This window comes from Gekko japonicus, unplaced genomic scaffold (genome assembly GCF_001447785.1).
Source record: "Gekko japonicus isolate JY-2015 unplaced genomic scaffold, Gekko_japonicus_V1.1 scaffold322, whole genome shotgun sequence".
Taxonomy (NCBI): domain Eukaryota; kingdom Metazoa; phylum Chordata; class Lepidosauria; order Squamata; family Gekkonidae; genus Gekko; species Gekko japonicus.
The window spans coordinates 489,529-512,051 of record NW_015163616.1 but is presented as its reverse complement, the minus strand read 5'-3'; the positions used below and the strand labels follow the sequence as shown (position 1 = coordinate 512,051).

The 22,523-nt window shown below is 42.3% G+C and overlaps 1 protein-coding gene across 1 annotated transcript in view; it reads left to right on the top strand.

The window, feature by feature from the left end:
- LOC107107165 (plexin-A2-like) overlaps positions 1-22,523 on the top strand; it is a 552,061-nt gene that overhangs the window by 494,969 nt on the left and 34,569 nt on the right. Inside the window, exons 25-27 of the mRNA XM_015407422.1 lie at positions 20,087-20,153; positions 20,421-20,567; positions 21,369-21,528. Of these exons, the coding sequence (XP_015262908.1) occupies positions 20,087-20,153; positions 20,421-20,567; positions 21,369-21,528 (374 nt within the window). The remainder of the gene's footprint in view (positions 1-20,086; positions 20,154-20,420; positions 20,568-21,368; positions 21,529-22,523) is intronic.

Sequence of the window (22,523 nt, the reverse complement as noted above, 5' to 3'; positions counted from 1 at the left end):
ATATGTAGTTTTTCTTTGAGGTGTAGAAATGTGAGTGCCCTCTAGTGCTGCTGAAGTCGGTAGGCTCACCTACCAGGCTTAGTCTATGGCTAAATGATTTTATAAAATTCCAGTTTGAAAAACAAGATGTCATGACTGGACTGTTTGATGTTCCAGGGCCCTCTGTCAGTGTTCCTTATGTCTACCTGCAACATTGTTGTTTGCTGATTTTTAGGTTTAATTGAGCCAAACCAAAGTGAGGAGGATGGAATATCCGCCCTGTAAGAGTTTAGAGTGGGCTTGGACAAAGAGTTAGTAGCAGAGATTAGCAGAACCTCTTTAACAGTGGAGGAGCAGCTTTAGCAAGCTACAGAGCAGCAGAAAACTGACTGCATCAGAAAACCCACCTGTCATTCTTATACTGATAGTAGATGCTCCCAGCCAGTTTCCTACTTGGATCACCAAATGCTAGAAGCCAGTGAAGAGCAAATATCCTTCAAGTTGAAGCTGACCAATATTCATATTCTAAACAGTTATGCCAAAATTTCAGGCTAAACTCTATAAACACTCAGTCGGGTGCTGTCATGTTTTGTGATGCTGCGCTGGTGCAATGAATGTGTTGGACCTATAGGATGTAGGAACAAGATGTAAGTACATTTTGACTTCCCTAAGGAAGTCTGAAAAGTCTAAAGACTAGGGAGGGAATGTTTCCCTTCATGCATAATTAGGTACAAGATAGCAACTTATCTTTAGATATGGCAGCCAAGATGGCCCTAGGGGGAGAGGAAACGCTTCCTGAAACCAGTAAACCACACTGAAAGGACTATCCTTTAAAAGCAACATTATCCATTACATATGTTAGCATACACAAATTGCATTTATGAGGCTCTGAGATGTGGCAGTAAAGAGCAGAGAATTCTCTGTCCACTACAATAACCCAAGAGCATAGCCGACGCCATGAGATTTTCCTTCTTTACCTGCTAGTAACTGTTTCTTGCTCTCTGTGGTGTCTCAGTAACTGCACAGGGGATGCTTGCTCAAGCTTTTCACCTGACCTGCACCAGGAATATTTGGAGATCTTTGTGTTGTCAAGGAGCAACTCCATATGGGGTGACCTTTGGTGACAGTAATAAGTAAGAATGCATGCTGGAGGTTTTAACATCTTGACAGTTTAAACACATTACTCAGCGTCAGCAGTCTGACCCCAAACTATGGGGACATTAGCCATGTTAGTCTACATTTTCCAGATGTCAGATTTTAATTCCTAGCTCTCATTATTTCTTGAGTACTTGCAAAGGTGGTGGATTTTTTTTCCTAAGCTGGTTTTGTGAAAGGATAGAAACCAAACCAGCCAGTTAGTTCACGGGTTTTAGAGGGTCCCCAAATTATACCATGATTTCAGGGTGCCCAATCCCTATAAGTCTCTGGGCTACTTTTCCAAGTTGTTTATTAAAAGGGGACTAGACAGGTTCACTGAAGATAGGTCCATCACTGACTGCTAGCCATGGTGACTAAAGGGAACCTCCATATTCAAGGACAGCAGACTTCTGAATACAAATACTAGGATGAAACATCAAGGGAAGACCTTGATCTCTGTACCCTATTTGTTGGTCCTCCAGGGCAACTGGTGGAATAGGATGCTGGATTAGGTGGAACATTGATGAACTCCACAGGATGGAGTATTGCATAAACTACATGATGCTGCATCTCCTTTCCCCCCCTGGAAATTCTGGTCTGTTCTTGCTGACTGCCATGGGGAGGATCAGAGGCTAAAGACTGAACTCACCACTAGTTTCACCAATGAGGTTTCATTGCTAAATAGAGCTGCCAGGTCCCTCCTGGCAACCAGCGGGGGAGAGGGGACTTACCGGGAGCAGCAGTGTCAATGTCACTGCCCATGTGACCCAAAAGTGATGTCGTCTCATCAGGATATTGGGGTGGCACGTTGTTATTTGGGCAAAAACTCTATGGTAAATTTGGCTTCTACCATAGAGTTTTTGCCCAAATACGAGAGCATTGCCCCGACGTCCCAGATGTGATGACATCACTTCCAGGTCATGTGGCCAGTGATGTAGTCATATTGCTGCACATTGGCTGGATCTCCCTCTCTTTTAGTGTAAGTTTCCCCCCACCAGCTAATTAGTGGCATAGAGGTGGGTCCCGTCAGCAGGAGACCGCCACCTCCACCAGAGCATTTGGCAAGCCTATTTTTAAGGGAAGGGAATTATGGCTTCCTTTAAAATCTAACCATTCTTTCCCTTTGCCTATAACCATTCCCATTTTGCACTTCAGAATGGAAAAGACAAAATCCTACAGAGTTTATTGGGTAGTTATGTCCAGCTAGGCCTCAGCTGTGCCAAAGAGGAGAAGGGGAAAGGACAATGGAAAACAATGTGTGAAACAGAAGTGCTGGAGGCAATCACTCTCTTATATCCAATTTAAGGCCTTGCGCAGCCACCCATGAAATCATATGATAGAGTTAACCTCATGTTACTAGAGACAGGAAAGGGAAATGAATTGGCTGCTCAAGGCCTCTGGTGGAGAGTAGCATTTTTCTTCCCTCCACAAGCCCCACATAAGACAACTGGGACTTTGTGGTGTGCTGGCTGCTGAGTCTGAAAGAGGTTTGCTTGATAAATGGGGGGGGGGAATCCCAGAGTCTACCAGATGGGGTCTGTGCTTTCCAAAATGCAGGCCTTTCTTTCCTAGGAGGAGGGTGAGTGAACGCAGAACCATCAGTCTAACCAATCCCATGAGGTTACACAAGGCCTTAGGTGTCAGACACACATTTAACTCCCTCTCCCCCCACTCTCTACCTTTTCCCAACCTATTCCATCTTCTGTTTGGACTGGCAGGGGAGAAGCTGTCAGAAGGGGGGAAGCAAGATGAAGGGCAAGTATACAGGAAACACATTCCCTCAGGAGTTAGGAATGGGCAACGAGATTAATCTGAGGGGAGATTCAGGTCAAGGATTCAATATACCTAATTTATCTGAATCTCTGAACGGGCATAGGCCTTATGACAAATTCACTTGGTATTAGGTTTCTTTGGGCCAGTTCTCATAGGACAGTAGTTCATGGCCTAATTTCTCCAATCCGCTGTAATCTGTCAGCCTTCTTTCTGAATGATGTTCAACATAACATCCCCTGAAACACAAGACTTGTTGTGTGAACCCAACTAGTTCCATAATTTTTAGTGCAGGTTGGTCCTAGGAAAGCTTCCTGAGAGATAAAGAAGCTTGTACCAGGACAGTTGTATAGAATACTGTGTGGATGTATGGATATTTTCACCACAGGGACCGTTCTAAGACTTAGAATGCTGTTCTATGACTTACAAGGGCAGCATTGCATTGTATAATTCCCTCAAATAGTCATTGCTCTATTTGATTAGCATCACAACACAGATTAAAAAATAGAGAAAACTTGGGTCCAGACAAGGGTTGCCAGGTCTGGGTGGGAAAATACCTTGAGACATTGGGGGTAGATCCAGCAGAGGGCAAGGCTTAGGGAGGGGAGGTAAAATATTAAATCAGTAAATATGATACCATGCCAGACAGATGATGGACAAGTGTTCACGTTTGTTCACAGCATGGCCAACTGCATACATGTGTTAAAAAGTCAGCTCAGAGATCCCTGTGCCCAGAGGCCTTGCCAACAACAGGCAGGATGGAGATAAATGCAGAGAAGAGAGTCCGCTAAAAGAAATGGAGAAGAAGCAAGATAATAACTGACAGTGCAAGATGTAGAGAAGGTGTGGCTGTAGCCATTTGGGAGATGCTGCTGTCTCCCAGCAGGAGTTTGTTCTGATAAATTTCTAAAAACGACAACCTGCTGTAGTCATTGTTCTGCTAGCACATTTACTGCATATGCACAGATGGTTTATCTTCAGGATTTATGAAGCACCTTTGGCCATCCTATCTGCATTTATGAGAAACATCCTGGAGTTCATACTTTTTGCTGTCTAGAAACTAAGGAAGTAGTACTTTATACAAGTAATGTAGTCAGAGAAGGATAAAGCCCTCTAATCTCCTGCTGGGTTTGACCAAGGATAGGGCTACATAGATAACACAGGAGGCCTTTGGGAAATGATGCCCACTTCTTCTGTGTTTTATGCATAACTCTAAGAATTCTAGAGATTAATTCCACTTGTTCATACTATTAAACTGCTTCAGTCTCTGAATAATTCTCATATAGGTAAACTTGAGCCCTTAGATCACCTTTTCATGCTGTACCTAATTAAACTGTACTATGTGCTAGTAGTTCTTGTAGCAAGACAGTTGGATTTGTTCACTAACCCATTCCAAACTTTTGGGAGAATTCAAGCATTATTGAATTGTTTCCTGAGCTGATAGAACAGATTTGTCAAGGAAAGGACTATCAGTGGCTACTAGCCATAGTGACTAACAGGGACCTCCGTATCCAGAGGCAGTAAACTTCTGAATACAAATGCTAGGAGGTAGCATCAGTGGAAGGGCTTGTCCTCTATGCCCTGTTTTATTGTTCCTCCAGGATGACTAGTTGGCTGGATGAGATAAACTACTGTTCTGATTTGGTAGGTCTCTTCTTATGTTCTTATGAGTCCTCCAGCCCTGTGTCTGCAATCTGTATCTCAGAGTTAGAAACACTGGGACTGATTTCCCACAAGCGCTGCTCCATGCTCGCTCTTCCCTTTTGCCCCAATGGTACATGTCAATTTTACACAAGCTGCTGCACGGCCGCATTTTGCCCCACAGCTTCACGTGATTTTCCCCGCGTCTACTCAGTCCTGTTTTTTTGAGGATTGAGTAGACACGGGGAAAATTGTGCAAAGCTCCAGGGCAAAATGTGGCCGAGCAGCAGCTTGTGTGAAATTGACACATACCATCGGGGCAAAAGGGAAGAGCAAGCGTGGAGCGGCGCTTGTGGGAAATCGGCCTGGTTGTTTCCCATTGATCTGGCCTCATTGCATTTACTCGACATGGTTGATGTTTATTCTGGCCATGCTCATAAAGGCAGTAGCATCTCAGAAATGAAGGCATGCTGTTATTTCCCCTTATATTCTCTTTCTGCTGCAGAAGAGAATCTTTTGCCAAAGCCGTTAGAAATGACTTTTCACTGTTCTCCACAAATATGCTTTCAGCATTTCCCTCATGCTTTACTATAGAAGCATCAGATTTTCTTCATAATCTGGTGCACCACATCAGAGCCAGCCTGGCAACATCGCAGCTTGATTTCCGTCTGAATGGAGCAAGAATGACAAGCCCACAGAGGCTGTGTGTGGCAAGCTGTGGTCCTGCTCTCGTCTTCCCTTGCCTGCATAAAGTGTCTATGACATGTTTTATTTGACTTCCTTCTGCCAAACCCAGAATCGGAGTGGATTGTAGTGCATCCAGTTATAAGCTAAGAAGGCGTCTCTGAGCTGGAAAGGAAAAAGGAATTAAGCCAGAAGCAGATGTTCTGCTGCCCAAAGAAGGCTTAGAGAGAAATCCCTGCCAGCCTTTTTTGTGGCAGACTCAGGGGCTGGGTAACTGAATTCTCAGATTTACACTGTCGAATATAAATCTGTTGCAACCTCCCGCAGAAAAAGAACTATTCAATTGTAGCAGATGAGCAGCCCTTAGACAAACTAGCTCGGGATCCTGTTAAGCAGGAGCCAGCATTAGGGCTGAGCCAGACTGTCGCCCACACTCAGCAACTTTGCCATCCTGCTCACAGGCTGCAGATTTACAGCAGTGATTTCACTTATTTGGGGGATGCCTCAACTGGTGCACAGTGGAGACTATGCTCCTTGCTCCTCTGGATATCATTTCTTTTCCTTTTTTGTAACATTTAAAGCTCCAGAGTGATGTGGCTTCAGAACAACCCAATGTTTTCCACCCTTTCTCTAGTGTCTTGTGCATTCAGAAAAGAGAAAAAAGGTGACAGAAGTGAGGAGTGTTGTCACTGCTACTCTCAGGACCAAATGGAGAGGCAGTTGTGAAAAGAGTAAGTCGAGGGCACAGCTTCAGGGAACCTTTGCACCCCACCCTCCCTGTCTTAAGGCAAAAAAGCTAGTTCCACATGCCTAACCATTACAAGTTCTCAGTTGATTCAACTGTTTGCGTGGGCAGTAAAAGTGTTATGGAACTGGTGCTTTGTTTCTAAGTTACATAAACATATCATGGTAGTTTAACTCCTGCTAGAAACTATTCTTAAACACAGAGGGAAGAACTAACTAGCCATAATGTTCTATGATGCTAGATAGCTTCATTCCTTTATGTAGTTGGGTCTGCCTATTGCATCTGGTTCTGTCATTCCCGTGAAATAATATATCAGTAGAGGATATATCAGTAGGCCCTGACCTTGATAGGCCAGTCTAGCCTGATCTCAGAAGCTAAGCAGGGTCAGCCATGGCTAGTATTTAGAAGGGTGACCTCCAAGGAATACCAGGACAGTGATGCAGAGGCAGGCAATGGCAAACCACCTCTGAAACATCTCTTGCCTTAAAAACAAAGTCTAGCTCACTACATAGTGGTGCATAACACTAAAAAAGAGCTAGAACTTCTGGCTGCTAGGCAATCTTAGGATCTCCTAGCTATTCTACACACCATTGCCATACAATAATTATTAATTATTATTAGTAGTAGAGGAAATCACAGCTGAAGGGTTATACGTAGATGATATAAGGCTGCCAATTTCAGCTGTAGCCCCATGTTTTAAATCTTCTTCCTTTACATCCATAGTATATACTAAAATGTACCCATGCCTGTGTTATCATATTGTTAATTTCCCCATCCCTGTCAGTGGCAGCTAGGAAGTACAAGGTATAATGATGCTGGGGGTTTTTTACTGCACATTATGGAGTGGTCTATCTCAACATAGGATTGTTGTTATTGGCATCAACCATGTAATATAGTGTTTATTCTATACCACATGTGAAAGCTACAGCATATAAAAAGGACAGGCAAGAAGTTACGACTCTGACTAGGCGTAGTTTTCTCTGCCACCTCTTTCTCTTCATTAGCTATCATGAACATCAGCTGCAAAGCAGAAATCCATTTTGGCTTGTAAATAGATTGAGACAAAAGTAGCCAAGTCTGCAGAGTTCATTTCTCACTTGCCAGTCCCTCATACATAATCCTGTGAAATCCTGTTGTCTTTTTTGCCACAAATGTGCAGGTTTTTAAAAATGCATCTTTAAAGGACATTTGTCACCCTTGACTCAAAATGAAGGGAGCAACACCATCAAGTGAACCAAACATATGTATTTTTTTGCCAGAAATAGGGTTGCCATGTACCTGCTGGGGGAGGTTTCCCAGCCCCAGCGGCCTTTCCCAGTGTCATTCCAGTGGCCAGTGGGAGAAAGAAAAAATCGCTATGATGTAACTTCCAGAAAACACGGCCATGATGTCACACTTCTCTAGGAATCACTGGAAACACTGGTTTTACCTGTGTTTCCTTAAAAAGTATAGTAATTCCAGGAACACCATCACTGACAGCTGTCCCATCTGTCCCCCCCCATGTCCCCACCAGACCTAGCCTCCTGCTGCTTGCCAGGCTTAGCCCTAGTCGGAGATTCTTCTCTGCAAGAATTAATAGTCTTCTGGATACCCCACTAGTATTTTGTCTGCTTTGTCAATGCGGATGGCTGATATGAACTAAATATTGCAACCATAAGAAATCTCTGATGTTATCTTTATGCAACACTTCTTCTAGCTATGGATTTCATACAGTTGCCCTGTCCTAGGGTTGCCAGATCCCCCCTGGCGGGGGATGGGGGAGTAGGGTTGTCAGATCCAGGTTGGGAAACTCTTGAAGATTTGGGGATTGAGCCTGGAGAGGATAGGAACCTCAGTGGAGTACAATGCCATAGACTCCACCCTCCATTTTCTCCAGGGGAACTGCTCTCTGTAGTCTAGAGATGAGCTGTAATTCCAGGGGATCCCCAGGTCTCACCTGGAGGCTGGCATCTGTACCTTGTCTTGTTCTTCAAGGCACCACATGTTCTGTTTCCCTTCTGTGATCCTGCCCTCTGTTCTGAAAATATGAAACCCACAAAGCTATCTCACCTTTCCTAGTATATTATTGACTTTGATAGATGGCAGTAGGCTGAACCTGAGAAGGGAAGTCATGTGATGCGATAAAACCAAAGCAGGATCCTCAAAAAGGCTTAATGAGAAGTAGCAGTTATACATAAGGAAAGGAAAAGATGCAATGAGAGAAGGAGGGAAGAGCACAGCAACTTAAAAGCCAGCTACGCTGTGTAAAGATCAAACATTTCAGTCAGAAAGCTACAAATAAAGGCCTATTCCAGCCCTGTCTATGAGCAGACTCCTTCAGTTTTATTTAGTATGCAAAATATTGTGAGATGGAACATTTTGTTCTAAGTTAATAATGAATGAGCAACCACAAAGCAAGAGATTTTTTTAAAGATTTTTTTTTTAGATCTCTGATGATGGAAGCACTTTCTAAATTGCATTCAGTTCTCTGCTCCCCCTCTGTCCCTCATTACTTTTGGGAATCTGGCATAGAGCTGATATCAAATGAAATCACTGAGCTGGTCCCTAGAATGAGAAGCAAAGTTCAGAGTCCCAGACAAACACCAGAAAAATTAATAAAATACACACACACTGATTTTTCAGAGATCTCCTAAACCTCTTTGTTTGGCTTAGTTTTATTCCTCCTGTCTCTAGCCAGCCAGAAGGCTTTGGCTTCAGGCGTCAGGCACTCTCTCCCTCTCCCTCCCTCCCTCTCTCTCCTCGAAAGCTGGCTCATCTCTGGAGTGTGCTTTGCCCTCGTTATGTGGTCAATATGAAAAGGATTTTCTTTGCATCTGGGGATAACTCCCTGCTGCTTTAATCTTTAGGAGCTTATTTAATATTTTTAGAGGCAGATCTATAGCAGTCTTTTGAGTGCCTTGTAGCAAAAAGCATACCTGCTGTGGAGGGTCAGTGCCATACTTGGAAGGTGCTATCTTTGCAGATCAGAAAAGCCCATTGAGCAGAAGAGAGAATAGTAGAGGTCCCTCCAGAACATGGCAGGCAAATGTTATGGGATTACTTATGGGAACTTCAGTGCAAGCCAGATTTCAGAGACTAGTAACCACAGTCAGATGTGGGTGGCAAGATGATACATGATATATTAAAGCTTGATTCAGGAGATCAAGGGAATGGGTGCACACCCATTTTTTTTGCTGAAACTAAAGTAAGAGTGCAGATTTTGATTTTTAAGCAAATAATACTAATAGCCCATATCCAAAGATTTAATAATAGCCAATATCTGAACATTCAAACAGTGCTTGTTTCTCTTCTTGACTGTTTTTCTGCTCAAAATCTCCCCGCCCTTCCTGCTCCCCAGCCAGCTGCTCTTCTCCTTGCAAGAAAAAAATACATGAATAACTACATATTTTCCCCAACAGAGAATAGCACTTTGTAAGTATTTTGAGCATAAAAATCACCTGGATGGAAGAAACAGCCAAACCCCCCCCCCCGCTCCTCAATTCAAACTTGCAGTTTCCCAAAGAAGAAAGATGAGGGGAAAGATGAAGGTCACATCTAGTTTGGTTCTCAGGAAGGGAGCTACTTTTTAAACTTCATTTATACCCCACTTTTCTGCTCCATAGGGACCCAAGGCAGCTTCCATCATTCTCCTTTCCATTTTATCCTTACAACAACCCTATGAAGGAGATTAGGTGACTGCCCCAATGTCACCAAGCAAGCTTCCATGGCAAAATAGGGATATGAACCTGGGTCTCCCAGATCAGAGTCTGTAATTGCAATGCCACACTGGCTCTCATGATCTGAGAGTAGTGCTGGTTTACTCAGACAGACTAACACGGTTACCCATCTTGATCTGAATAATTTTTTTGGGTTATTTTTAAGTCCTTTTCCATGTGGTCTGGGTGAATCATTTTGAACTTTTCTCATGATCTATCATTGACTGTTACAGACTGGAAGACACTTAAGTGTGACTGCAGTGTTTCACTGCCTAGGTTAACAAAATTTCTCTGTTCATTAAATGACACAAGAATTTTTTAAGGGAAGCAATTAACAAGGTACTATCCCAGCTAGAATTTCTATATAGCAGACATGTGTGATTAAGGATTCCTGCACTCCAACAACCCTCTACTTACTATGTGCATATATCTTTACATCTGTTTTTGGGTGACAAATCAAAATTACAAAAACAAATTGTATTTCAAAGTTGTAGAATTGATTGCAAGCTACTGTAATTTTTTGGCAAAGGAAACATGTATTATACTTTGTACAGATGCAGTGTGCCTGGGCTGAGGACAAGCAGAAAGGATATTTTTTTTACATAAAGGATATATTATCACATTCCTCTATAAGGTTATGTGATTACTGTTATAAACAGAGGAGTCCAAGATGGGTTGTCTTAAGTAGCATTTTTCCTTCTTGAAAATCTATTCAATTAACTTGAAAACTAACCTATCTCCAGTTACATTCTACTCTGCCACATCCCTAATTATGCAATTAAAATGGACCTCTTTGGGCACCCTGACCAGAAATCCATACGTGCATCTGAACATACACAGGGGTCATTCATACACATTGTTTTATATTAATTTTAGTTGCAGGATAATGTCAGTATGAATGAACAGGGTCACAGTACGTCTTTCTGAACCCACTACACACTTATAAAATGCCTTCCCACTATATTCCATTGCTTACATACAATTATATGAAACATGAAAATATATCCATATTTGTTCTGAAAATGAATTAAATAAGAATCACTGTGATGGGCTTGTTGCTTGGGCTGTGGCCCTTTGGTTCTCTAGACCACAGTAAAGTATAGCTATTCCTCTCCCTCACTCATGCTTGGGACAAGCAAGGGAATAATAATGTGTTTCATGTCTCTCTTGAAATGAATGAGAAAGTCATTTTTGACTCTATTGCATATGTTACAGCACTCATGCCCAACTAATTACTAGATCAGGATAACAGTATTGTATAGACTGTCTGGCAACAAAAATCAAACCATTAAGTGGTGCATTTAAAAATACACATTGTTAATGCAAAATTACTCCAGTTGAAATGCAATGATATCAGTGTGCTAAGACTCAAGTGACTGCATAGGCTCCAAGGGGGTCACGACCCGTCGCACCCCCTCCTACATGCTGATGTGCAGTTTGCATCCCTGGGGCGTCCGGGAGATGCGTCTGCCTGCGTGTCGCCATAAACTGGAAGTCAGACGACTGCTCAGTTTCTCTGCAGGAAGCTGTGTGTGCATAATAGGCCTTTGACTGGGAAAGGAGCACTTTGACTGGGAAAAGATTCTGCTGGATATCAATGAATTTGAACCTAGTAGGATACCTAAATAGGTTTGTGGGTTTACAAAACAGCTGCACAACAGAGAAACTGGGTAAATCCTCTGCAGCATCTGTGGCCTAGTAATCATAATTATAACTTAAAATGAAGATTCCTCAGTACCTTCATTAGACCCTAATGTGGTATCCAATACCTGTTTGGGGACAAGAGTCTTGTGCTATGTGAGAAAATGGGCTGTTTATTTATGTATTTTTTGCTCAACAACAGACTAACAAAAACCTTCTTCTACATGCTGTTATCTTGACCATATCAGCATTACCTTTCTGATCCTTTCCTCCCAGGTTTTCACCACATGACTGTAGTTAAGTGTAACTATAGGTACTAAGTGTGGTAGTGAATCAAATATATTTGTAATTTAGGGACTGGGTCCTGAAATCCATCTGTGGAAGGGGATCTACAGTTGTGGATCTTTCCATTGTTCCCGTCCTTCAGCAATCCCATGTGACCCCAGGAATGTTGATTCCCAGGGTCATAGGACCTCTGATTAGGTGAGGGGCTGCAGTGAAGTAGGGAGAGGATGAAAATGCCCTTCCTGCTACTTCAGTCTGTGGAGTTGCACTAATGAATGGGGAAAGAGGTAGCAGTTTCACTCCCTACCTGCCACAGCCTCCTGACCTGAATTATTATTATTCCACGTTGATCCTATAATTCCAGGAAATCAGTTTTCCTGATAGGATAGCTAGGGGGAGCCTGAGAGAGAAATGTGGGGGAAATCCTCTCAATGCTTGTGCTGATTGATCATGAGATCCAAACCTATATTTCAGTTTATTCATCACACACCATGGAGTTGTTTTCCATGAAGATAATTTCAGAGGGTTGCCATGTTGGTCTGCAGTAGAACAACTACATTTGAGTCCATTAGCAAGTTAGAGACCAACAAGATTTTGAGGGTATAAGTTTTTGAGAGTCAATGCTCCCCAACGAGGATCAAGGCCTTTCATTTACAAAAAGGGAAACAGAGAAACGGAAGTGAAATATGGTGTCACATTCCAGGGTGTAGCTAGATTCAAGTCCAGTAGCTACTTAGAGGATAACCATGGGGGGGAGGGTAATAAGCTTTTGAACAGCATTGACACAATACACCCTGAAAATCCGGATGGTCTCTAAGGTGCTGCTGGAAAACTCTATGTTTTTCCCTCGGATGGTCATGGCCCCGCCCCCAGCGTGCCCGCGTCACTTCCGGGTGACATGGATGCGGCATGCACATGCTCCAGCCGCCAGCCAGGAGTCCCCCGCTGCGGTAGAATTCACACTTGGCAACCCTAACCATGTTACACCATGGAATGTGACACCAAATTTGGCTCCCATTTCTCTGTTTCACTTTTTGTAAATGAAAGACCTTAATTCTCATTGTTTCTGATAAAATTCTGAAAAACACATAATTCCTGTAATTGTTCAACTTGTTATAGTATATGAACACAATTATATAATGGTTAGAGTGTTGGACTAGGATGTGGGCAAACCAGGTCTGACTCCTCATTCTGCCATGGAAGCTTGCTGGGTGACCTTGGGCCAGCCACACACTTTCAGCCCAACCTATCTCACAAGACTGTTATGAAGATAAAATGGAAATGAGGACAACAATGTACACTGCTTTGGGTTCCCATGTGGAGAAGGATTGGGTATAAAGGAAGGAAGTAAATAGATAAACTTCCTGTTTTTCTCCATATCTCATGCAATTCAATCCTATACGTGTTTACTCGTAAGTAAGTTCCACTGTGTTTATTAGGGCTTACTTCCGGGTAAGTGCGCAAAGGATTGCAGCATTAGTCCTGCTCCTTTTCCTGCCACTTGGACCACAACACTCTCCTATTCCTAAAGTAGGAAGTAGGAAGTATGAAGACCCATTCAATTCCAGCAGAGATACTCAAATCAAGGTAGACCCAGCAAATTTGAACAATCTGTTCTGCATATAAAGTTTGCCTCCTGGGCTCAGTGTTTTATAGGGGGGAGGGGGGGCAGAACACAGCATGACCAAATGTGATTTAAACTTTGATCAGTATAACATGGGAGCCTGCTTCACATTATTACACCTGAAAATTAATCGAGGTGTCAAGAAAAATAATGTTCAGACTGGCCCTCAGTCACAGATCTTTCCCATTCCTGCCATCTGCAGTCCTTTAAATAGAGGTGCCAGGACTCAGACATGCAAATCATTTCCTCTCCCACTGAATTATGGCCTCTTCACTTTCTGTATAAAGGACGGTCTTTTAAATCTAATTTTCACCCATCAAGGTGCAAGGATCTGTCCATAAAACACTACTTGAAAAATGTTCTGAACTGATAGTTATAAGTGGATATATGATCAAGTGGGGAAAAGCCTTGTATGGACCTCTAGTGACCAGTTCATCTGCTAAGAAGGTTTCCTGTTAAATCATGGTATATTTTCTTGAAGTCAGTCCAGAAAAATGTTGTTCAGAATAACACACAGCTGAATGGTACATAGCAATATGGTTTGGTATGTGGCAAAACAGATGAGTAGATATTACCACTGGCCAGCCTGTTATGGAATAAAATATATTGAAACTACAGTATAGAATTTACTAGTTTAACTTGTAAAAGATTCATCTGCAACATGCTTTTAGTTGGCACGTCCAGTAATAAATGGAGCATCTTGCCCACTGTTCTGCAGCTTCTCTTTGAACAGCACTGGCTCAGCATATAGTGAGAACAGGAATTCTCTGCCTTTCATTGATGTGGCTTTCGAAATCTTCCCTAACCCTCTTCATCTCCAGAAAAGAGATGGTGTCTAAAAAGAAATCAGCAATCCTGTCCAGCATGTATTAAAAACTATCATTAAGAGCCATTGTATTTAAATTAGAGATAATCTTGGGTACAATGTGGGGATCTAGTGCTGGTGTGGCCCTTGAGAAATCTGCAATTTCCCCTGCCATTGTCATTCTGCTGTCCTTGATTGCCACCAGCCACAAATTCCAGTGATTTACTGAACCACAGGGTATAATTTGCACCACGTGTGAGGAGTTACAGCTTCACCAGGAAACCCCTCCAGAGGGGGTGCTGATGGGCTGTCAGCTGGGCTTTGTTACTGTCAGTTCATGAGCAATCTGCATTTACTTCTGGCTGAAAGTGTGGGAGGAAGAGGGCGGAGGACAAAAATACCAGAATGATTTTCCCATTCTAAATGATCAAAAATTAAGAGTGGGGCATGTAGCATTCATAAACTTCAGCATTAAAGCCAATGCTTCTTGTTCCTTTTAATTTTCTTTTTGGAACACATTGCAGTTACATTTGGAAGGCTCTCTGAAATCCTGAATGCAGGAAATTGACACTTGCTTATAATTACTATTATTAGGTATTCCCTGTGTATCCCACCCTTCCTCCAACATTTGAGCCCCACAACCCTTATGAGATAGGTTAGGATGAGACACAATGACTTGTGTACAGTTGGCCTGTAACAAGAAATATACATTACCCAATCCAGCTAATGTCAGTAATAAATACTGTGATCCTATCCTTGTGTTCTTGGAAATGAATACAGTGGGATTTCCTTAATGAACACTCAGACCATCTAGCTTCCAAATCCTGACGCTAACCTGTAAGAGTGTATACAGAAATATATTGTCTCTGTCTGAACAAGCTGCTATAGTTCAACCAAAAGATGAGAGCCTGATGTAATACAGCATACAGCAATTCTATACTGCCAAAGATCAGATAGAACCTGCGCTAGGGTGTTCTTGTCTGTTAAGTGAGGCTTGGTGGGATGAGTCTCATATATGGAGCAGAGCAATTGAAGCATATACCTTGTTTAAATGAAACAGAATAAACAAAAAAGGAGGCGGGGTGGCACTATATGTCAAGAATTAATACGCTTGCACTGTAATTCAGGATTTTGAGAGTTGCCCTGTTGAAAGTGTGTGGGTAAGGATAGAGTGGGGGGGGCGGGGAAGAAGGGGAAATTGTTGTGGGGGTATACTACAGTCCTCCAAACCAACCAGAGGAACTGGATGATGCATTTGTAGAACAGCTTGCTAAACTTTCACAGAGACAGGATGTAGTGATTATGGGAGATTTTAACTATCCAGATATTTGCTGGAAATCTAACTCTGCTTGACATGGGGCATCCCACAGATTCTTGAATAGTCTTGTGGACAACTTCATCTCTCAGAAGGTAGAGGTGGGAACCAGGGGATCTACTATCCTAGATTTAATCCTGACTAACAGGGAAGAACTGGTTGATGCAGTGAATGTTGTGGGATCCTTGAGGAATAATGACCATGTCAGCTTGGAATTTGACATAGAGAAAGATGTGAAACCAGGACATAGTAGGACTCATATCATGGACTTCAGGAAACCTGATTTCAAAAAACTCAGAGAAATATTAGGTAGGATCCCATGGCTGGAAATGCTGAGGGGGAAATCTGCACAGGAAGAATGGGTGATGCTGAAAAATGAAGTGCTTAAGGAACAATCGGAAACTGTTCCGGTAAGAAAGAAAGGTGGGAGACAGGTAATGAAGCCAAGGTGGCTGAACAAGGCAATCTCTGAAGAGCTGAGACTAAAAAGAGAAATGTACAGGAAATGTCAGGCAGGCAGGCAGGCATTTATTACGGCAACAAGCCATAGAACACACATGCTTAAATATAACATTCATAACATTCATATAACTGAATTTAGGACAGTAAAATAAAACTCTAAAAATACAGTTGAGTGTAATAAAATAAAAGAAGTACAGGAAATGGAAGGAGGGTCAGATTACTGAGGATGAGTACAAGAAGCAGGCTCGAATCTGTAGGGATGGTGTCAGAAAGGCTAAAGCGCAGATGGAGCTGAGGCTTGCGAGCGATGCTAAAAACAACAAGAAAATTTTTTATGCCTATGTTCGGAGCAAAAAGAAGAACAGGGATGGAGTAAGCTCATTGCTAGGGGAAGACGGTCAAGCCTTAACAAGGGATGAAGACAACGCGGAATTACTCAATTCTCACTTTGCGTCAGTCTTTAACCGTAAGGTGAGCTGTATGTAAACTGAAGAATGCAGGGCATATGAAGGAAGGAGAAACTGCCAGTCCACAGTAAGTAAGGAAATGTGTTGGGTTTTGATTAGAGAGCATCTAGCTGGCTTAAATACTTTCATATCTCCAGGGCCGGATGGCTTGCATCCCAGGGTGCTAAAAGAAATTGCAGATGTTATTTCAGAGCCTCTGGCTCTAATCTTTGAGATGTCCTCGAGTACTGGTGTTGTGCCAGAAGACTGGAAAAGAGCAAATGTTGTCCCAATCTTCAAGAAGGCTAAAAAGACAGACCCAGGAAATTACAGGCCTGTCAGTTTGACATCAATACCTGAGAAAATTCTAGAGCAGATTATTAAACACTCTGTCTGTGAGCACCTTGAACGGAATGAGTTAATTGGTAGTAGCCAGCATAGGTTTATCAAGAATAAGTCATGCCAGACCCAACCTTATCTCCTTTTTTGACAGAGTTACCAAAATGGTTGACTCTGGCAATGCTGTGGGTATAGTGTATCTAGATTTTAGTAAAGCATTTGACAGAGTTTCTCATGATATCCTTGAGGATAAGCTGGTTAAGTGTGGGCTAGATGGTGCAACTGTTGAATGGATTCATGGTTGATTGAAAAATCGTACCCAACGAGTGCTCGTAAATGGCTCTGCATCTACGTGGAGGGAAGTCTCGAGTGGAGTGCCGCAGGGCTCGGTCCTAGGCCCGGTGTTGTTCAGTGTTTTTATAAATGACCTGGAGGAAGACATAGAGGGGATGCTTATCAAATTTGCAGATGACACGAAGTTAGGTGGGATTGCTAATTCTAAAGAAGACAGAGTCTGGAAAGCGATGGCGAACCTCAACAGCATGATAAAAAGTAGAGACATCACCCTGCCAACAAAAGTCTGCATGGTCCAAGCAATGGTATTCCCAGTAGTCATGTATGGCTGCGAGAGTTGGACTATAAGGAAGGCCGAGCGCCGAAGAATAGATTCTTTTGAACTATGGTGCTGGAGAAGACTCTTGAGAGTTCCTTGGACTGCAAGGAGATCAAATCAGTCAATCCTCAAAGAAATCAACCCTGACTGTTCCCTGGAAGGCCAGATAATGAAACTGAAGCTCAAATACTTTGGCCACCAAATGAGAAGGGAGCACTCACTGGAGAAGACCCTGATGCTGGGAAAGATTGAAGGTCAAAGAAGACGGGGACGGCAAAGGATGAGATGGTTAGACAGTGTCATAGATGCAACGAACATGAAGTTGAGCAAACTTCAGAGGACGGTGGAAGACCGGAAGGCCTGGCGTGATCTGGTCCATGGGGTCGCAAAGAGTCGGACTCAACTGTGCGACTGAACAACATCCTGGGAAAGAGAAGGCTTATAGGGGACATGATTGCAGTCTTCAAGTATTTGAAGGGCTGTCATGTAGAAGATGGAGCAGATCTATTCTCTCTTGCTCCGGATTGTAAGACTAGATCTAATAGGTGAAAATTACAAGGGAGTTGTTACCGGCTAAATATCAAGAGAAACTTCCTAACTGTAAGAGTGGTTGAGCAGTGGAACAGTCTGCCTTGGGAGGTGGTGGATGCTCCTTCAGTGGACGTTTTCAAGCGGAGGCTGGACGACCAACTTTCGGGAATTTTGTAGATATGTAGGGTTATCTTTCAGCTATGCTCCTGCAGAGTGCAGGGGGTTGGACTAGATGACCTGCAAGGTCCCTTCCAACTCTAACATTCTATGATTCTATATCAGCTGAATTGTGTTCAGCAAAATTATTCAGGGTAGTCATTTGAGCCTGACTCCCTAACAGAATCTGAATTGGAAAATAGCTGTTCAAGTTCTGCAGGATTTTTTTGCTGATAAACCTCATGCAATCTAATTTAGAGGTCAGTTTAAGAACAGATATAAAAGATGTGAGAGACATCCCCCAATCAGAATTCTTTGGAGAGTTTCAGGTTGATTCCCTGGCTGATATCAACGGGCTGTTTGGGGTTGTGAAAGCCAGCTTCTATAGACTGGTCCATGGGGTTGTGAAGAGTTGGACTCAACTGTGCAACTGAACAACAACAACAACAAAAGTAGACTGTTTTGTTAAACCATGCAAGGGGAAGGTGAGAATTCCTTTGTTACTCAAAAGCCAAAAGAAGCTGTGATGTGATTGTTTCTTAAGAAGCCATCTTTGGCTAAGAATGATGCAGGCAGTTTTAAACCAGGGGCTTACTCTTTTCTGGGCAAGGCAAACAGTTGATGGCAGAATAACTTCAGACCCTCTTGGAGGACAATCTCGCCCTTTACCCATTTCAATCAGGTTTCAAGGCAAGCTATGAGTCACAATTGGAATTTATTTATTTATTTATTATTTTCAATTTATAACCCGCCTTTCCTGCACAGGCAGGTTCAAGGCGGTGTACAACAGGTTAAAATACAATAAAACACAGATACATAAGTGCAATACTATAAAATTCACATAGCAAACAATATACATACAAACTTCAGTTGATGAATGATCTTTGTAAAGGGATAAGGATGGTGCATCCAAACAAATTTTATTAGATCTATCAGTCAATCATAGTCTCTTGCTATACTTTCTGGAGTCTACATTAGGCCTAAAAGAGACAGCACTGCAATTGTTTTCTTCTGTCATTGTAGACATGAGTCAAAGAGTTTCCACTGGAGAAGCTTGGGATGATTTGTGAAGTTCCACAGGGGGCAATTATTCCTTTATGCTCTTTAATATTTATGTTAAACCATTGAATGACAACATCCATAGCTTTGGAGTTGGCTTTTGTCAGTATGCTGATGATATTCAGCTCTATAGTTCTTTATCTAAACCTTTGGAAACTTCAGTGATCTGGGCCGAGGCCTTGAAGCTGTGGTCTGATGGGTGAACAACTAGAACATGCATCCAGGCAAGATGGAAGTGATGTTGATTGGAAAGGCAAAAATGGTGACATATAGTGATTTGCCAGTCTTGAATTGGGCTAAGCACTCTTTAACAGATTAAGTAGAAGGTTTTGGAGTGATCCTGGATGCAGCCTTTTTTTCTGAGGCATGTAAGTTGTTTTATTTCAGAGGGCCTTTGGGAGTTACTAATGGAATAGTGGGCTTTATGGAAGACAGAAGACTGTAGAATATTATGTGCTTCTGATACTTTTGTTGTTGGGTGTGGGGGGTTGCAACCTGTAAGTCACCGTGGGTCTTCTGAAAAGGCACGGTATAAACAGTCTGGGTATAACATTTAGATGCATAAATACATTCTAAGGAAACATGCATAGGATAATGCTGCACACCTTCCTTCTCTTTTGAGAGGTTGTAGTTTACATTTTTATAGGGAATTCCACACAACATATGTGCCTATGGGTGTCACAATAGATCCTCATGGTATTATACCCTTGCAGTTTGGTATTTAAAATCTACTGAAAGGTTTATATTTATTTTTTATTTTTTTTACAGCAAATGACTTTCTGTTCCTCATGCAGTGTCTACTGCTATGGTACATTTTTTATTGTTTCACTAAGAAATAAAGTGAGATTTACAAATGTGCTATATGATGGAATCTCACTTCATTTGACTCTCCCACTCACTGCTATTGTCCATATTTTTGTACTGCATTGGTGCCCTGTCAGTAGTCTAGTGTCCTGTTGCAGAAAAAAATGGAGGAGGGAAGTCTGCAGATCTAATATTATTTGATTTATTACAGGAGGTAATATAAGTTAAACCAGTCTGATCAGCTGCTTTATTTTACTGCCTCTCTTTGTAATACTCTTTCATGTAGATAATGATGTGAAAGTGCTCTCTGTGTTTTGTTTTGTTTTAAATCAAATAACTTGTCCTCTATTTCTAGGACCGAGTCAGTGGCTGAGAAGATGTTGACTAACTGGTTTGCTTTCCTCCTCCATAAATTCCTAAAGGTAAGAGAGTATCTGTCATGTCAGACTGGGTCTTTTCCTTTGCTCCTGGTAATACAGTTCTTGTTGATTGCCTTAGCCTTTCAAATATCTTGTGGAGCCAAATCAAGGAGTCATTATCAGGACAGTGTGGAGACAGGCTAGATAAATTTTAAAAAATCAGAGTTGTGCAGCTGTTTTAAAATTAAGCTTATGTGCTACAATTTGTCTACCTCAGATGAGCTCTGCCTTTACCCATGTCTGTGTCCTCTTATGTTCTATGTCAAACAGGAATGTGCCGGGGAGCCACTCTTTATGCTGTACTGTGCCATCAAGCAACAGATGGAGAAAGGCCCAATCGACGCTATTACCGGGGAGGCGCGTTATTCCCTGAGTGAGGACAAGCTGATCCGGCAGCAGATTGAGTACAAAACTCTAGTGAGTGGGTGCTTTACCTGAATAGCTTATGCTGTGTCACTAGCCATAAACTGACAGGGCATGTGTAAGTGCCCTAGGTAGGGCATGGGTTGAGTGGGGAAGTTTCTCCCTCTTCCAGTTCGTAGTACAATAGACCGTTTTCAGGATGAATCATATTTTGGCAAACTCTGAGCATATTCAAGCAGACAGGCTTGTTGAGAAAAAAGGGAAGGCCTTGTCAGTCTACATGGAACATCACTGTGAATGAAATTAACAGAAAAGTTGTTCTTATAGTTTTATACTGGCTGATCACTTTCAGAGACAAGACAAATCTTCATGAACCTTTGAGTAAGTACCAGCTGGAAGTAGGCATAAATTATCTTAATTGAAGTCTCATCCTCAATCTCAAAACTTTGGATGCTGTGATTTCATTGGCAATGCTTTACTTGATGGTTGAGCTGAAGAAACAAACCTGACTTTTGAAAGGACTATGCACTTGATACATGTGAAATTAAAAATGTATGCACTAGTATGAGAAACAGCTGCAGTATCTGTACATTTACCTAATGGTGTGAACATTATCTCTCCATATTTCCAGGCCAAGGCCCCCACATGCTTTTTGTGAAGCAGGAAGTGATTGTGCTCATATACAGTATTGTCAGCTTCTCAATTTAAATCGCACTAAACTGTAGGAATTCATTAGACATTAATGGGGATTACAGGGTTAAAAATGCCTCCATATTATGATAAAAATTTTGATTGGTATATTTTCCCTAACATTTCTGGGATTGGTTTGATATTATTAGTATCTCCCTTTTCTAGATATTAAACTGTGTGAATCCTGACAATGAGAACAGTCCTGAGATTCCTGTGAAGGTGCTCAACTGCGATACCATCACTCAGGTCAAAGAGAAGATTCTGGATGCAGTGTATAAAAATGTCCCATACTCACAAAGACCTCGAGCTGTCGATATGGACTTAGGTAGGATGTCCTTTTCTTGTGAAAAGGGAAAGGATTTGGGAAAGAGAGCATGATGCCAGGATTTCCTTTTGAGATGTTTACCATATTCAAGGAGACAATGGTTCATGTTTAGATCAAATCCACAAGTAACAGTAAAGCAAATCCATTACTAGGACTAGGGAAGTTTGCAATGAACATGTCAGCGAGCAGACACACCACTGTCAACTGCTGCAATCACTTGTGAATTGAGCCTCAGATTTCCTTGCTTTGTTGCTTTTCTTGTTGCTTGCTTGAATTAAACAGAATTGCATCTGCACAGTAGCCATGATGGGTTTGATTCCCCACTCCTCCACTTGCACCTGGCTGGATGACCTAGGGCAAACCATAGTTCTGGCACAGCTGTTCTTGAAAAAGAGCAGTTTCTGTCAAGAGCTAGCTCACAGTAGTTTCATTTCCCTCTGCCTTGTAAGTGCTTTTATGGCTGCACAGCAGTCTTCCCTCTAAGCTGAGTTAGTGTGAGCTAGCTCACAGTTTTTTAACCTGTGGCTCACACATTTTTGTCTTAGCTCAGGAAGGATGGCTCCAGAGCAAACTAATTTATGCAGTAGCCAAACCTGCTCACAACTTTAATGCCAGTAGCTCACAAAGCAGAATTTTTACTCACAGGACTCCATAGCTTAAAGGGAGCATTGTTGCACAGTAGAGAAGAAGAAGAGAAGAAATTGGATTTATACCCCACCCTTCACTACCCAAAGGTGTCTCAGAGCGGCTTAAAAACTCCTTTCCCTTCCCCTCCCCACAACAGACACCCTGTGAGATAGGTGGGGCTGAGAAAACTCTTGACAGAAACTGCTCTTTTTCAAGAACAGCTGTGCCAGAACTATGGCTTGCCCAAGGTCATCCAGCCAGGTGCAAGTGGAGGAGTGGGGAATCAATCCCAGTTCTCCCAGATTAGAGTCCGTGCACTTAACCACTACACCAAACTGGCTCTCTTTCAGTAGGTGAAATTAATTTAT